This window comes from Myodes glareolus, chromosome 19, assembly GCF_982192425.1.
Source record: "Myodes glareolus chromosome 19, mMyoGla1.1, whole genome shotgun sequence".
In the NCBI taxonomy this organism is placed as follows: Eukaryota; Metazoa; Chordata; class Mammalia; order Rodentia; family Cricetidae; genus Myodes; species Myodes glareolus.
Genome location: NC_142044.1, coordinates 45,608,173 through 45,624,715, shown reverse-complemented (window position 1 = coordinate 45,624,715; position 16,543 = coordinate 45,608,173). Strand labels below are relative to the sequence as shown.

Here is a 16,543-nt window from a genome sequence, read left to right as displayed (position 1 = left end):
CTGGCCGTGGGAGGAGCCGACGGCGAGATGCTGGCGAGTACGGTGGGTAAGCGCGCTGCTCCCTGCGCAAAGCTTGGCGCTTCTGCCCTACGCTACAGACTAGTACTGAGAGCTGAAGGACCGCAGAATGGAGACCCTACGTCCGCGCATGCGCCTGCCACCCTAGGCCTCTAGGTGGGAACCCGGCGGGTCCAGCCGCGCCGCTGGAGCGTCAGAGCGAGGGAGAACGGCGCGTGCGTCCGCTTTGTGGGCGGAATCTAGGAGCGGCGGGGGCGTGGCCTTCGTCACGCGCAGCCCCGCCCCTCGGTCTCCGGGAGGCGGCAACCGCTTCTCCTTGTCTCTTCCCGGTTGTCGGGAATTGCCTCACCTCGATTTTCGATGACCATGGGGGACCCCAGCAAGCAGGACATCCTGGCCATCTTCAAGCGCCTGCGTTCGGTGCCTACTAACAAGGTAACGGCCCAGGCAGGCTCGGGACCCCGCGGCTCGCTGGACCCCGGTGTGGCCACGGCCATGGGAGGAGCCGCCCGGCCTGTGACACGTCGCACTGTGGGCCTGGCAGCCGCCGCTCCCCAACCTTCGCCAGCGAGGGGCGGAAAGGGGGGGCACACACCAGGGGCTTGGCAACGGAGTACGGGGTCCAGTGAGAACCTGGCCATGGGCCCTAGGGGCCTAGGGAGGACTTGAGACATGAGCATCTGGAGGATGTACAGAAACACAGAGCAGAACACCTGGGAGCACAGAGAGGGCTGGGGCATGGACATCTGGGGTGTCCAGCACCGGAGGACCGAGCACCTGGGCGTAGACAGAGGATGGTGGCATGGGCTTCTGGAGATGTCTAGGGCAGAGAGAGAACTGGGGTATGGACCTTTGGGGATGGCCAGGATAAGAGGCCAGTACCTGGAGACTCGGAGAGAGAGAGGAAGCCGGTTCATGGCATCTGGGGGTGCCTGGGTCTGGAGACCAGAGCACCTTGACCCAGAAGCACAGACAAGGTGGGGTGGGGAAAGCAGGAAGTGGAGGTATGGGAGGTATGTCTGTCCATTGGATAGCTGATCTCTGAGAAAGCTCGAGAGGCATACACTCTGGCTCCCGTGAGCTGAGGGGGAATACTACAGCCACCTAGACCAGGGGAAGCATGTCTAGGGGTCAGAACATTAAATGTGCTAGGCCCTGGGAAAGAAGGAATTCTCCCCACCATGGACCTTGTTTTTAGTGTTTCTCAGAACTGATGACCTGTTGTATCCTGATCCCATTGGCCTTTGGTGACATCCCGCTTCCAAATCCAATAGAGCTAAGGTTCTCTGCCCTGGATGCCCACTTTCTGTGTTTCTAAGGAAGTCCACCAAAGTTCACCTTCATCCCTTCAGAGGTTGAGGTCCACCCTTCCAATTTTTTTCCCTGTAAGCATCTCCACCCCCACTGTACCTCATAACGTTTAGCACGTGGCTGGCAGTGTTGTTATGATACACAGGGTTAAAGTGACCACTTTCCTAGGATGACGGAGTAGGGTGGAACCTGGAGAGTACAAAGGGCAGTCGTGTCACCGTGGACTCTCCCCACCCTCTTGGAGTTCAGTCTGGTCTCTACCTCCACCTCCAAGGAAACATCTGGTAACCGAGCACAGCCATGAGTCTGAACTGGTGGCCTAGAAAGTTCCAGCGTTTTATAAAATCCAGGCATTTTAGGTCTTGATGGTGGGAGTCCAGATTTTTATAGTCTTCTAGCGAAGGCAATGGTTAATTGGGGTGATAATGTCTGGTGAGTGTAGGAACGAGGAGACAGCTTCCAGGCACTCTCCCATGTCTGTTGCTTTACTATTTCCTTGACTTTTTTTTCAAATGTAGATTGATCTGTGTGTAGCAAGAACTTGCTTGTTACCACACACAAGATTGGATGTGCAGCTGGCAGGGTGGAAAATACACATGCTAGTGCTTTCTCCCCGTCACACCAGTACATATTCTCTTTGAAGTCCTCCAAAAGACGCTGATAAATAAGAAAGATAAAAAGCCAGAAACAGCAGTAAAAAGGGAAGATGTTCCCTTTATATAAAAAGTCAGTGTTATGATACCAAGAGACACTTTTAAGGAACCCACGTGGGCTTGCTTGCATATTAAAATTTAGTTGGTCATGGTAGCATATGCTGTAATCCCAGCACTTGGGAGATGAAGCCAGAAAGATCAGGAGTTTGGGGCAGCCTCAGCTACATAGCAAGTTCTAGCGTGCCTGGGCTACATGAGACTCTCTCTCAAAAAAATTAAAATTATTGTCCATGGGTATGATGGTACATACTTACAATTCCAGCACTTGGGAGTCTGAGGCAGTTGGATTTACAATAGTTAAAGAACAGCTTAAGCTACGTAGTGGATTTCTGGTTAGTCTGGTTCCAAAGTGAGACCTGCCCCAAAATGTACACACACACACACACACACACACACACACACACATTATATATGTGGGGGGTGGGGTGCTGCTGTGTTCTAGCTTTACCTCTCTGAAGCACATCCCTTGTTCACTTTGCACTTTATTTTCATTGTCTGAGAATGTGGTTATGAACTGGATCTAACCGAAAGGGTGGTTGTAAAGATTAGATTAGGTTAGACAATCCAAGAAAAACCTGTTGTGACTTTAGTCTACATAAATGAAGCCATTGTTTCCATTTTATTCTAAAGAGCACACCCGTGGATATGTTATGTTCCGTAATATGATTTGTTTGTTTGGTTTTTGAGACAGGGTTTCTCTGTGCAGCCCTGCTGTCCTGAAACTAGCTCTGTAGGCCAGGCTAGCCTGAAACTCACAGAGATCTGCCTGCCTTTACCTTCTGAGTACTGGGCTTAAAGACATGCAACACCACTGCCTAGTTTGTGATAAGATTTCTAAAGCAAGATGCCAGAGTAGCTTCTGGTCATGTCTCATGGCACTTGGCTCTGCTTTATGGTCTTGGCTTGAAACTGTTGATGATGAAATGGCTTGAAGCCATGAAGAATAATGAAAACTCGTTTTAATTGCTAGAAGGACTGATTAACAACAAGCCCCTCCCTTTTTCTGTAGTACTGGGATTTGAACCTAGGGCCTTGTGTATTCTAGACAAACACTGCCATTGAGCTGTAGCTCCCCCCTCCCCCGGTCTGTCTGTCTTTCTGTCTCTCTCTCTCTCCCTTTTTTTGTATTGTTTTTGAGACAGGTTCTTTCTGTGTAGCTAGCTTTAAACTCACTATGTAACCTCGGGCTGGCCTTGAATTTTGCAATCCCCCTGCCACAGCCTTCTGAATGATGAAATTACAAGAATATGTTACTATACCTGGCTTAACAACGTTTTTTAAAATGCTTAGGTTGAGGCAGAAGGATTGGCAAATTCAAGGCTAGACCACATAGCAAGGTCCTTTCACAAATGAAAATTTAACAATTAAATAAGTAAAAATGTATAAAGACTCATCTGAGCTTATAAGGGCATGCCCTATAAGTAAACTGTGCTTTAATAGGGCTGTAGGCCTGGTATAGTGCTGTACACTTTTAATTCCAGAACCTAGAGGGAGAGGCAGGAGGATCAGGAGTTCAAAGTCATCTACAGCTACAGAACAAATGAGTTACAGGAGACCCTGTCTAGAAAAGAGGGAGATAATAAAAAAAGGAACCCTAAAATGCATAAGTCAGAAAAGGCAAAAAGAAAGCAGCTAGATTGACTTTATTTGGAATTCGCCATCCACATTCCCTTGGATGTGATGGCAGTCTGCTTGGGTGAATGGCCTCGGCTCACATGCTGCTTCATGGTGTTTGTTCAGCACCCACCTTGTTCCATTGCCATGTAAAGCACTGAGGACATTTACGTTGAAGGTATAGACATGACACATGCCTTCAAGACGCCTGCGGTGGGGTGGAAATAGATGTGGGGCTAGGGAGATGGCTCAGCAGTGAAGAATGGGTGCTCCTCTGGCACAGGGCCTGAGTCAGGTTCCCAGCACCCATGCCAGGTGCTCACAGCCACTCCAGTCCCAAGGGATTCAGTGCCTCTGACCACCAAGGTAGCTGTACTCACACACACACACACACACACACACACACACACACACACACACACACGTGCGCGCGCAGACACGCAATTTAAAATAACTCTTTTAAAAAGTAAATGGGGCTGGAAAAGTTGCTCAGTGGTTAAGAGCACTTAATAATGCTCTTTACAGAGGACCTGGGTTTGGTTCTGGCATCCACATGGTGGCTCACAACCATTCATAACATTGGTGCTCCAGAGGCACCAATGTCCTCTTTGGCCTCTGCCGACACCAGGCACACATGTGGTACACATACAGACAAAACATTCATAAAATGAAGTAGTGTTTAAAGTAGATGAAGGGCTTCATTTGTTGTGCTGTCTGATATGGGAGACATTGGTGAAATGCTAGGGGTAGGTGCCAAGAACACAAATCACTTAGGGTCTAGTGTAGCTGAAATCAGCCTTGAATTTCTGATCCCCCTGCCTCCACTTCCCAGGCATGTCCCACCATTCCTGCCCTGGTTCCTGTATCTCAACTCTGATGTCTGATTGTTTCCTTATTCTCCCTAAAGTGATGGTGAAGGCCAGCTATTAATTTGTAAAATGCTGAAAATAGAGAGTTATGCCCTTGTTTGAAAAGCCTCAAGAATTTTAACACGGAACTGCAGAACATTCATCCTGCCACAGGCCCGCTAAGGCAGCAGGAGATTTCCCAGGGGTCCCAGGCAGTGGGGTGGCTGAAGCTGTGAATCCCTTCACCTAAAGCCATACAATCACATAACGAGTTGTCTCACCCACTGAACCAGGGGGCAGGGACAGCACAGGCTACGAAGTGCACAGTAAAGTCGTGGGAGTGAGCAAGGCCTTGGCCACTCAGTGTCCCCTTGGAGAGGCTCTTTACTTTCAGAGCTGCTTCCCCAGCGCAGTTTAATGTCTGTGCCTATCTCTCCCCTCATGACCAGCATCTCACGGGACAGCACTTGGCCTCCAGGGACTAGGTCTCGGTGTGCGCTGGTGGACTTACGATGCCGTCCACTCCTGTGTACCTTGGCTTCTGTTACAGTGTCTGACACGTAGCCCAGTGAGTCACTGTCCACTCTCCAAGCCTGCTGTCACTCTACACCCGCTGTCGCTGGTCAACCTGAGTCCAGCATGGTGACAGCTATTCAGCAGCTTGTAGTTTCTCTTGCTTCCCAAGGCTGGAAACAGCTTTTTTCCTGAGGGTGGTGTTTACTTTATAAAATGTGTCTAAAGTGTGTTGGGGGGGGCTGAAAAATATTAAAGCTAATTTCCTGTTTGTGAAAAACATGTAATTGCTATTCCGATTTAAATTAACTATAAATATTAAATTCCATGGAAGACACTGTGTAATTATTTATTTATTTTGGGGGTGGTGGGGTCACATGGGTACCATGGTGTGCTTTTCATGACCTGCTTGTGTAGGTCAGAGGACAGCTTAAGGGATTCATTTCTTTCCTCCCACCATGTAAGATCCGGAAATTGAACTTAGGTCATCATCAAGCTTGGCAGCAAGCACCTTTACCCACTGAGCCCTCCAGGTGGCCCAGCACTGTGTGTCTTTAAATAGCTCTGTGCACGTGTTATCAGATAGTGTTTTCTCTCCTCATCATTGAAGGGTCAGGTGGCAGTTGTGAGCTGGCAGTAAGTTGGTGTGCTGTTCACTTGGTTAGCAAACGTTTGCGGAGTGCTTATGAGAAAAGACTACTTGATAAGAGTCCGTGGTAGCTAGGTATCCAGAACTGTTCAGCCAGCACTAAACACCTGTGCTAATAGAGAAAACAGGTAACAGGGAAGGCCCAGCCCTGTAGGGACTCTCTGTGCCCGCAGAGTGGAGGACACATTCTGTTGTCTGACCCGTGTGTCTAGCAGTTCTCAAAGCGACTGGATTGGGGGTTGGGATGGCCGTGTTTCAGACTTAGCATCTTCCATCCACAGACATGTTTGCCCACATGGGTTCTGAGGTCAGGAGCAGAGAGTGACCAGGCCGGCTAGTGTGTCATGTCTGTGATGCTGCTCATGTCTCTCATCTGCTGGTGTGGGCAGGCCTCCACTCTCCACGGCTGTCCAGCAAGGGCCTCAGCTCCTTGCCACCTGAGCCTGTCCCCAGGGCTGTCTTGAGTGTCCTTGAGAACCTGTATCTGGTTTCTCCCAGAGGTCAGAGTGTCTCAGCCTAATCGCAGAAGTGGTAGATCATCCTCCCACCTCATTCTCCAAGGCACCGTGGTGAAGTGAGGCGGAGATTGCACAAGGATTTGATTATTAAGAGGTGGGGGATGATTGAGCATCTGGCTAGGGCACCCTCCTTCTCGGGCAGAGAGAGAGAGACTCACACCCAGAAGCCTGCTATGTGGGTGACAACCGCTGCCCCCATGCTGGGATGGGACAGAGTGTCCCGGCAGAGTCTTGTTCCTCACCAGCATGCATTTATGTGCTAAGGGTCCCTACTGAGAGTCCCGAGATAAGCAGTGCTTGAGATAAATCTATGTTCTTATTGTATTTATTTAATGTAGCTTTAAATTATTACCATCATCATCATTATAAAAAGAAATGTGAGTGTTTGGAAAACCTAGGTGACATCCTTTCTCTTCCTGTGTGTGTATGCCCATGTGAATATGTGGGCACATGTGTGCTGGTACATAAGCACATGTGTTCATGTGTGTGTATAGGCCAGAAGACAATCAGCAGTCAGCGGTAATTCCTCAGATGCCACCCACTTTGTTTCTTTGAGGCAGGGTCTCTCACTGGCCTACTGCTTGCCAAGTAGGTGATCTGTCAGTCTGTGCCTCCCTAACAACAGGTAAGCACAGCCAGCTGGTCCCCCGCCCCCACAGTGGGCTCTAGGGGTGGACAGCATGCAGATCCTCATGCCTGCAAGGCCAGGTCTCTGTGGGCCTCTGGGTGTAAAGTGTGAGTCCCCCCCTCCGCCCCCAACCTCCTGGATGGCTCGCCGACTGATGTCAGGTAGTTGCCGACCACATCTAATGTTTTTTCTTTCAGGTATGTTTTGACTGCGGTGCCAAAAACCCCAGCTGGGCAAGCATAACCTTCGGGGTGTTTCTTTGCATCGACTGCTCAGGGTCACACCGGTCACTTGGTGTTCACTTGAGTTTTATCCGGTAAGTGAGCTTTCTTTCCCTCATAGGCTGGAGAACTGCACTGCTCCGTGGGTGCATACAGTGTTTGTCTCCCTGCTGGAGACAGCACCTGGCAGGAAAAATTTGAAGGAGAAAGTGTTAGTCATCTTTTGTCTGAGACTCTGGTTCCAGAATGTTTGGAATGTGCTGGAATGCCTTTGTCTCTTTTTATTTTATTATTGTTATTATTACTATTATTATAATTATTACTATTACTACTACTACTAATTTTTTTGAGACAAGGTTTCTCTTTGTAGTCCTGGCTGTCCTAGAACTCAGAGATCCACCTGCCTCTGCCTCCTAAATGCTAGGATTAAAGGTGTGTACCACCACTTCCCAGATTCTTTTTATTTTTTATTTTATTTACTTAGTTCATTTTTCGTTTTTGAAATGGTCTCACTATGTAGACCAGGCTTGCCTTACAATTGACAAAGGTCCAATCTGCCTCTACTTTCCAAGCACTGGGATCAAAGGTATCACCACACCTGGCACCTATTTTTTCTTTAAATATTGAGGGATTTAATGGCCAGTCAATTTTTTTTATCTTTTCCACTTTTTCTTATCGTGGTATAAGACACAAATAATACAGATATATAGTTTGCCTTTCTTCATGTACAGCTCAGGGTTCTTAAATGTCTTGATTTGTGACTGTCATGCCTATCTTCTTAGCTGTTTTTGCTTTTTTATTAGTGACATTGAACCTGGGGCCCCACACTTGAAAGGGAAATATTTTACCACTGAACTTCAGCCCCAGCCCTCCACCCATCTACTTTAACATTTTAAATTTTTATTTATTTATTTGTATGTGTATGGGTATTTTGCATGTGTGTGTGTGTGTGTGTGTGTGTGTGTGTGTGTGTGTGTGTGTGTGTTCCTTCTGTATGTGCCTGGCCTTTGGAAGCCAGAAGGTACCGGATTCCCCTTGAACTGGAGTTATAGAAGGTGAAGTGCCGTGTGAGTTCTGGGAATCAAACCCGTCCTCTGGTCCTCTGCAGGAGCAATCAATGCTCTTAAACCACTGAGCCTTCTCTCCAGCACACTCTCCCCCAGCTCCTGGAACTCACTTTATAAGTCAGGCTGGCCTCGAACTCACAGAGATCCATCTGCCTCTGCTTCCTGAGTGCTGGGATTAAAGGCGTGCACCACTGCCACCTAGCTGTGCTGACTGGTTTTATGTCAGCCTGACACAAACCAGCATCATTTTGGAAGAAGGAACTTTGATTCAGAAAATGCCTCCACCAAATTGGCCTGTAAGCAAGCCTGTGGTGCATTTTGTCAATACTTCCCCCTGCTGTCTTTAAACTCTATGATTTGCCTACTTTAATACCTCCTGTTCTAGTTTCTAATGTGTTGCTGTGCTGAAACACCATCTCCAAAAGCAACTTAAGAAAGTTAATTTGTGGCTGGAGAGATGGCTCAGAGGTTAAGAGCACCAGCTGCTCTTCCAAAGGTCCTGAGTTCAATTCCCAGCAACCACATGGTGGCTCACAACCATCTGTAATAAGATCTGGTGTCCTCTTCTGGCCTGCAGACATACATTCAGGAAGAACACTGTATAGATAATAAATAAATAAATCTTTAAAAAATTTTTTAAAAAAAGAAAGTTAATTTTGGCTGAGGGTTCCAGAGAGAGAGTCCATAATGGTGAAAAAAAGTCATACTGGCAGGAAACTAGGCCAGCCTGACCATCAGGAATCAGAGAGAGGTCAGGAAGTGAGGCGAGGTTGTAAGAACTCAAAGCCCACCCCAAGTGATGTCCTCCAGCAAGGCTCCACCTCCCAAGGCTTCCATAACCTCAGAACCTCCTCAGACAGCACCACCAGCTGGGACTACAGGCTTTAACACAAGAGCCTGTGGGGACACTGACTCTAACCTCACACATCATGTGAATAGAGCTGGGGTGTTTGTTGGGCACTGGCTCCGTTTGCTTGGCTCACTCTTATCAAGGCTCATCATAATCAGTGTTCCCGTCCTTTAACGAGGCTGAACAATATCCCAGCCGTCTGTAGACACTGATTTACTTCTCTGTCCAGCCATGAATGGACACGGGTTGCTCCCGTGTTGTAGCCATTGAGTAAAGCTGTCTTGAGCACAGGTGCATGCACATCACATTGGGAACTGTTGAGTCCTTTTGGGCTGGTACCCGGAAGTGCTGTTGATGACTCAGGTGGGGATTACATCTCTCCTGTTTTGAGGAAGCCCTCCCTGTTACAGAATGCCTGGGCCTTCTTACATCCCCCCAGCAATGCACTAGGCTCCCAGTCTCTGCTCATTTTTATCAACATCTGTCACTTGACTTTTTCCTCTTCCTCCTCCTCTCTTCTTCCTCCTCCTCTTCTTTTTTTCCATCTCCTCTCCTGTCTCTATTCTTCTTCCTGGTCCTCACCCTCCTGATCCTGCCCTTTAGTCTTTTCTGTGGTGCCAGGGACTAAACTGGGGCCTCATGCATGCTGCACAGGTACTCTGCTGCTGAGCTAGACCCCCAAGCCAGCCCTCCTTCCTTCCTTCTCTCCCTCCCTCCCTCCCTCCCTCCCTCCCTCCCTCCCTCCCTCCCTCCTTTATTTCTATTAACAGCCATTGGGTGTGATGTGAATTCCCCAGTGATAGCGCTCAGTGTCTTGTGCACTGTACCCATCTCTGTATCTTCTTAGAAGACTTTCTGTTCAAGTTCTTCCCTGGTTTGGATTGAGTTGTTTGTTGTGTTGAGTTTTCAGACTTTTTTTTGTTTGCTGTATATTGACCCTTATAACAGAAATGATTTGAGAATTTCCTCCCATTTGATGGATGATGACTCTACTCTGTTTTCTGATAGACCTGTTGGAAACTTTCCTGACGTCCAGATAGTGTGTGCCTTTCAAATACTTCTCAAACAATGGGCACTGAGCCCATGGCCATGAACTCCTGTTTTTTTTCCCCATAGTTTTAGTTTTATAGTTTAGTTTTATAGTTTCCCATAGTTTTATAGTTTCAAGTCTTACATTTATGTTTTTGACACTTTTGAGTTTTCTTTTTGTTTTTTAGACAGGGTCTCACTATCTAGCCCTGGCTATTCCTAGAATTGTCTCTGTAGACCAGACTGACCTCAAGCTCCTGAGTGCTGGGATTAAAGGCATGAGTTAATTTTTGTTTGTGAAAATGGCTAAGTGGGGGCTGGAGAGATGGCTCAGTGGTTAAAGAACTGACTGCTCTTCCAGAGGTCTTGAGTTCAATTCCCAGCAACCACATGGTGGCTCACAACCTTCTGTAATGAGGTCTGGCACCCTTTTCCTGGTGTGCAGGTATACATAGAGGCAGAATGTTGTATACATAATAAATAAATAAAATCTTTTTTTTAAAAAATAGCTAAGTGTATAAGTTCATGCGTGTGTTTTTGTCAGTGTGTAAGCCCCCTTGGGACAGAACCAAGAAACTTGGATGCATACAGTGCCACACCAGTGAATGCTGGGCAGCTGTTCTTCCGCTGAGCTAGATCCTCAGCCTCTTTGCACTTTTTGGGACAGGCTTTTGTACTTTTCCCAGGCTGACCTTGAACTCACTCTGTGCACTGCCTAGGCTGGCCTTGAACTTGAGACCTTCCTTCCTCAGCCTCCTGAAGCACTAGAATTACAGACACCAACACCACCATCCTTCTCCCAGCTTCCAGATTTACTTTTGAAAATGTTTTTCCCAAATTTGTCATTAGCTGTTCAGATACAATGCCACACCCTGTCCAGAGCAGAGGAAGCACACTCCTTCTGCTTGGGGCTGTTCTGTCCTTTTCTCCTTTCCAGGTCCCTTCCTTATCTTCTGGCCTGTCCTCTTGCTCACCTCTAAGGCATGTGCCCGCGCACACAGTTACAGGAAATCAGGTAGGAGGAGGACTGGCCTGGAGTCTGGAACCTGGGCAGCTAGATCTGCTGGGTCCGTGCAGGTCCAACCGTGTTCCTTTTCAAAGTCAGATAAATGTAACTGCATGAGTCACACACTAATGGATGATTCAAAAAATAACAACTAAAAAGTACCGAGCCAACGGACAACTGCCTAGGCTATGGACAGGAGAAAATCCAGGGCACACGTTACCCAGGACAATCATTGCCAAGTTTAAGGCCAACCTGGTCTACATAGTGAAGTCCAGGTCTGCCAGGACTACATAAAAAGACCCTGTCTCAAAAATCAAACAAGCAAACAAACAAGCCATCACAAGCCTGGCAGAGTGGCACATGCCAGGAACCCAGCCCTGGGGAGGCTAAGGGCATCACTTGAGTTCACAAGTCCAAGACCATCCTCAGCAACCTCATGTCCCAACTCAAAAGAAGACATTCAAATGCTCAGTGGAAAAGGTCTAATCAGCACCCACACATGTAAGTGAGGCATGGAAGCCCCTGTTCTGGGTCCTCCCTTCCTCCTCCTTCTCGCCCTGCCAGTCACACATGTACACACAGATGAGCGCCAGCAGGCGGAGCTTTCAGTGTGTCATGGTTGGTGTATTTAACCAAGTGGAGTTTGTGATTTTAGATTAAATTTCAAGGTAGTGATTTTTACAAGGACCAGTAATTTCTAACCTGTCTTTGGTGGACATCCAGCGAAACAAGGTAGGAGTGTGCGTATAAACACCAGACTTCATGATGCCTGGGGTCCAGAATTCAACAGTGGCTGGAATTGCCCTGGCCCTGCCCAGCACCCAGGGCTGCTCTGTTCACATCCTCAGCTCAGACTCAGCTGGGTGCCTCTCAAGGGACTCAAGCAGGAGCCTCAGCACGACACCATCATGGAAGGGGACATGTGGCCTTGAAGGAAGAACCCTCACATTGGAAACAAATGCCCTAGCGCAGTCCATACCGTTCACCACATCTTTTCTTTCCTCTGTACTGCTGACTAGGGGAAGTCAGCATTCATTCCGCCAAAATCTACTTAAACACTCTACTTACAGAAGTGCTGTGTTGGGTAGCCACTAGTGAAATGCGAGGGAGGCCACTATCTCCTGACCTCATAGACCACCTTCCCGCTACTCCATTGGTTAGCAAGAGCACTTTTTCCTCAGCACTCAGCTTTCATAGGACTCTGCTGGGCAGCAGTTCTTCCTATTGGAGTGGCCACTGCCCAGACCTCCTATGGGGCATGCTCAGGCCTCCACCATCGGAACCTTTTGTTGTGGGAATCCAGGGTTCCGAGGGAATTTGTTAACGTAGTTAAATATCCCCCCCCCCCCCCCGCTTAAAGGGGCTGGCGAGATGGCTCAGTGGTTAGGAGCCCTTGCTGCTCTTCCAGAGGACCCGGGTTTGGTTCCCTAGCACCCATGTGGAGACTCATAACTGTGTGTAACTTTAGGGGATCAGACTCCGTCTTCGGGCCTCTGAAGGACCGAGCGTACACGAGCTGTACAGACACACATGCAGGTAAAGAACCCACAATAGCAGCCACCTTTGTGGTTTTTGAAACAGGCTCTCATGGAACTTTGGCAAGGCTCCAACTTACAGTTCTCTTGCCTCTGCCTGCCGGGTGAGGATTACAGGTACACACCACTGTGCTTGACTGCACAGAGGTCCCAAATCCCAGTGCTCTAGGAAATGTTATGAAAGGTTCGTTAGCAGTTTGATGCCAGAGAAGGTGAGTTTTCACACTGTGGGATCTTGTTTCTTTCCAGATCCACAGAGCTGGATTCGAACTGGTCTTGGTTTCAGCTTCGATGCATGCAAGTTGGAGGGAACGCGAATGCTGTAAGTTCCCCAGACTTGCCCTTTCCTCCTTTTTACTGAAGTTCAATCCCTTTCTGTTTGGGTTGCTCAGGGTGGGGATGAATGTGGCGGGGTTGGGGGCAGATGACAAAAAGCAGGCTCAATGACCAGAAACATCAAAGACGTTTTTTTAATTCAGAAACCCATTGAGTGAGTACCTGTTGAGCTGGATGCTGGGTGTCTGGTAACAAACCAACCCCTCTGGTGGTAGTCAGAGCACAACTGAAGAAGTAAATCCACAAGAAAATGAAGGAGTCTAAGTGCTTTAAGGAATCTGAAAGCAAGTGAGGATTTAGAAAACCTGGTGTGCTTAAACCAGAAGGAGGGGCTGGAGCGATGGTTCAGAGGCTAAGAGCACTGGCTGCCCTTCCAGAGGTCCTGAGTTCAATTCCCAATAACCACATAGTGGATCACAACCATCTGTAATAGGATCTGATACCCTCTTCTGTCATGCAGGCACACATGCAAATACAGCGCTCATATATGTACATAAATAAATCTTTTAAATAAAAAGGAGGTTTTAACCCTTGAGGGGGAGCCTCTGTGCTTACACTGGAATGTGTATATTTACATTAACTAGAGAGAATCAGGTCTATCCAGTGGTAGACCAGAAACTGGTTCAAAGAAGCTAGTGTGTGTGTGTGTGTGTGGGAATCATTTTCTTCAGTGGTGTAGCCATGGGGTAGTTGTACAGGCTCCAGTAAATAACCATACGTGACTAAACTCAGTGGGTCACACAAAAAAGCAAGCCCTACAATAGGCATGAAAGAAGAAGGGGCCTTGTTGGGAATAAGCAGTGATGAGAGAGCCTAATAGAAGGTAAAAATGACCAAAACACGTTATATACACACATGAAGTTGTCAGAGGAGGAGAAAAGATGCTAGCCCGAAAGGTCTTTTGAGACACTGACACTCCCTTCTTTTCCAAATGTTACTGACTGGTGAATGAAACATTTTCAGAGGTGCTGTTCAGCCAGGTGTAAGAAGTCATATGTTGTCACATGTGGTGGCCATGTCGATAAACCTGACACCCAGCAGGCAGGGGCAGAAGGAGCTCTGTGAGTTCAAGGCCAGCCAAGACTATATAGTGAGACCCTGTAATGAAGAGTTGTCATTTATTCTCTAAGACCTTTGTCCTGCCTGGTTTCTCTTTTGAGGCTATGCAGCCCTGGCTGTCCTGGAATTTGCTGTGTAGATGAGGCTGGCCTGAACTCACAGAGATACATAGCGAGCCCCTGCCTCTCCCATGGAAACCCTCCTCAGAGTAGCCTTCGAGTCAGCACAGGTGGTTGGTGCAGTTCCAAAGGCCGGTTAACCCATTCTCTATCTAGTCCTGGGTCTTGTTTTATCAAACATTAACTTTAGGACCCAAGATGGTTCAGCCTGTTGTCAGGCCAGGTGACATGACTTCTATACCTGGAACTCATTTTCTGGAACAAGATAACAGAGCCCCCAAGATGTCATATATGCACACACGCACCCCCAACAATCCATATAACAATCAATAAGTGTTAAAAATAAAAATATTGTTACTATATTTGAAGGGATTTTCTTTTTAAATTTTTTATTCCATTCATGTCTTTGTATGTGTGTGTAGAGGTCAAAAGACAGCTTGTAGGAGGTGAACCTCTTTTCCCACTACATAGGTCTTGGGGATTGAACTCAGTTTGTCACCTTTGCAGCCTAAACCTTTCCCTGCTAAACTGTCTCGTCGACCCCAAGGATTCCCTTCTGTAAGGGAAATTTACTTTAGAGCTTTCATGGTGTCTAATTATTTTCATTTTCCCTTGAACTTTTTAAGTCTCTCATTCAGTAGCATTTTGAGCCTGAGGTCAGAAGTCTTGTGATATTTCTGTTAATTTGTCTGCTTTTCTCTGTAGTCCTCCTTCTTCCACCAGCACGGGTGTACCACCAGTGACACCAACGCCAAGTACAACAGCCGTGCGGCTCAGCTTTACCGGGAGAAAGTCAAGTCTCTGGCCACCCAGGCCACCCGGAAGCACGGCACTGACGTGAGTCCCAGTAAATAAAGTTCATTCAGTAAAAAGCGTTCATTTAATCCCAAGCAGTAAAACTCTCTCTAAAGTCTTCTGTGAGGAGCCAGGGCATGGAGGACCCTCATTATTAGGAGGACTCTGCCCTGTCAATTCACATGTGACCTGGACCAGCAGGTCATTCTTCAGTGACAGGGCCTAAAGGGGAGGGCCAGGAGATGCGAGGATCAAGGAAGTAGAAAAGCTGGGCTTGGAGGTCTTATCCAAGTTGGTGTTGTGTGCAAACGAGTTTATTAAGAAGTACAGCATCTTATATACAGTTTGCAAGGATCAGCAGAAAGCTACTGCCCAATGGGACAAAGTCAGCAGGAAGCTAATCAAGCAGTGTCGTACAAAGGGAACAAAGGGTACCAAGTGTGTCTCAGACAGAGCACACAGCAGCCTTGGGACTGATAACCACAGTCCTTTAAGGGGCAAGAGTTGAGTTCTCAGGTTTTAATCACAGTTCCCCCAAGACCCTGGCCCCAGGCTGTTACTGGCTTTGCCAAGTAATCCAGGTCTTAGACATGGAAGCATATTCCTTTTCCAGGTCAGCCCAGCTCTCAGCACAGTGGACACTGAGGATCACTGCTGGAGACGTTAGGTTCCTTCTGGCCATGGGTCACACAGGTCATGGTCATGTTTCCATTAACTAAGCAATACATAACTGCTTAATGTGTGCTTCCAGTTAAAGATTTATCATTTTAGTGCTAGGTGCGCTGGTTCACACTTGGGATTCCAGCACTTAGGAGGCAGAAACAGGAGGAATCCAAGTCCAAGCCCAGTCTGGGCTGAGACCCCATCTCAGAAACAAAAATAAGTGAACAGGGTGGCGCAGACCTCGGATCCTAGTACTTGGAAGGAAGAGGCAGGAGGATCACCTCAATTATGAGATCTGTTTGATCTACACAGTGAGTTCTAAGCCAGTCAGGGTCTTGAAAATGAAGATCAGTCAATCATAAATGTTTATGGGCTTGAGCTCAGTGACAGAATGCTTGCTTTCTGTGAACGACCCTGGGCTTCCACTTCATGCTGCCAAAGAATTTATTAATTGCCAGCCTTGTTTGATACATATTGGTGACATGTGAGCATTGACCACATAGGGGCCTTAGCTCAGGGCTGATGGATCTTATTGAAGGCTCATCACAGCCCTTGGAAGCCTGGGAGTCCTAGATACTGCTTAGCTCTTTGGGGCTGTGTTTAACGTGGAAACCATTAGAATAAAAGGCATTGCAGTGAGGAAGGCATGCCCTGATGGGGCACAGGAAGGCCACTCATTTGTTAGTCTGAGGACTGAAGCACAGGGCAGTGTGCCTGCCCCAGCCTCAGCCAGGAACATGCTTTCCGCACAGCTCATCTTTGCTAGTGTCTGGAGATGGGTTGAAAGCATCAAGGGTGTTAAGCAACTTCAGTGAGGATGGAATTCTGGGTATGGACTGGGCCTAGTCACTGTGGTTTAGAACCTACACTTATATCTAAAAGGGTTTCAGGAACTGGGGTCCTTGACCTCCTGAGGGTGTGGACTGTGGAGTGACAGCTTTTTCCACAGTGTGCTCAGAGTGTTTGGACACTCTGGTGTTGTGCATGAGGTACTAGGCAGTGTCAGCTGCAAGCTCCAGAGGGGAGGGGAGAGCTGAGGTAAACTCCCTGC

At 47.8% G+C, this 16,543-nt stretch overlaps 1 protein-coding gene across 2 annotated transcripts in view; it reads left to right on the top strand.

Moving 5' to 3' along the window:
• The first annotated feature begins 281 nt into the window (after positions 1-281).
• Arfgap3 (ARF GTPase activating protein 3) overlaps positions 282-16,543 on the top strand; it is a 50,176-nt gene continuing 33,914 nt past the window's right edge. For both annotated transcript variants that reach the window (XM_048445003.3, XM_048445002.3), the window contains exons 1-4: positions 282-453; positions 7,010-7,128; positions 12,770-12,842; positions 14,740-14,871. In XM_048445003.3, coding sequence (XP_048300960.3) covers positions 379-453; positions 7,010-7,128; positions 12,770-12,842; positions 14,740-14,871 — 399 coding nt within the window. In that variant the 5' untranslated portion in view covers positions 282-378. The remainder of the gene's footprint in view (positions 454-7,009; positions 7,129-12,769; positions 12,843-14,739; positions 14,872-16,543) is intronic.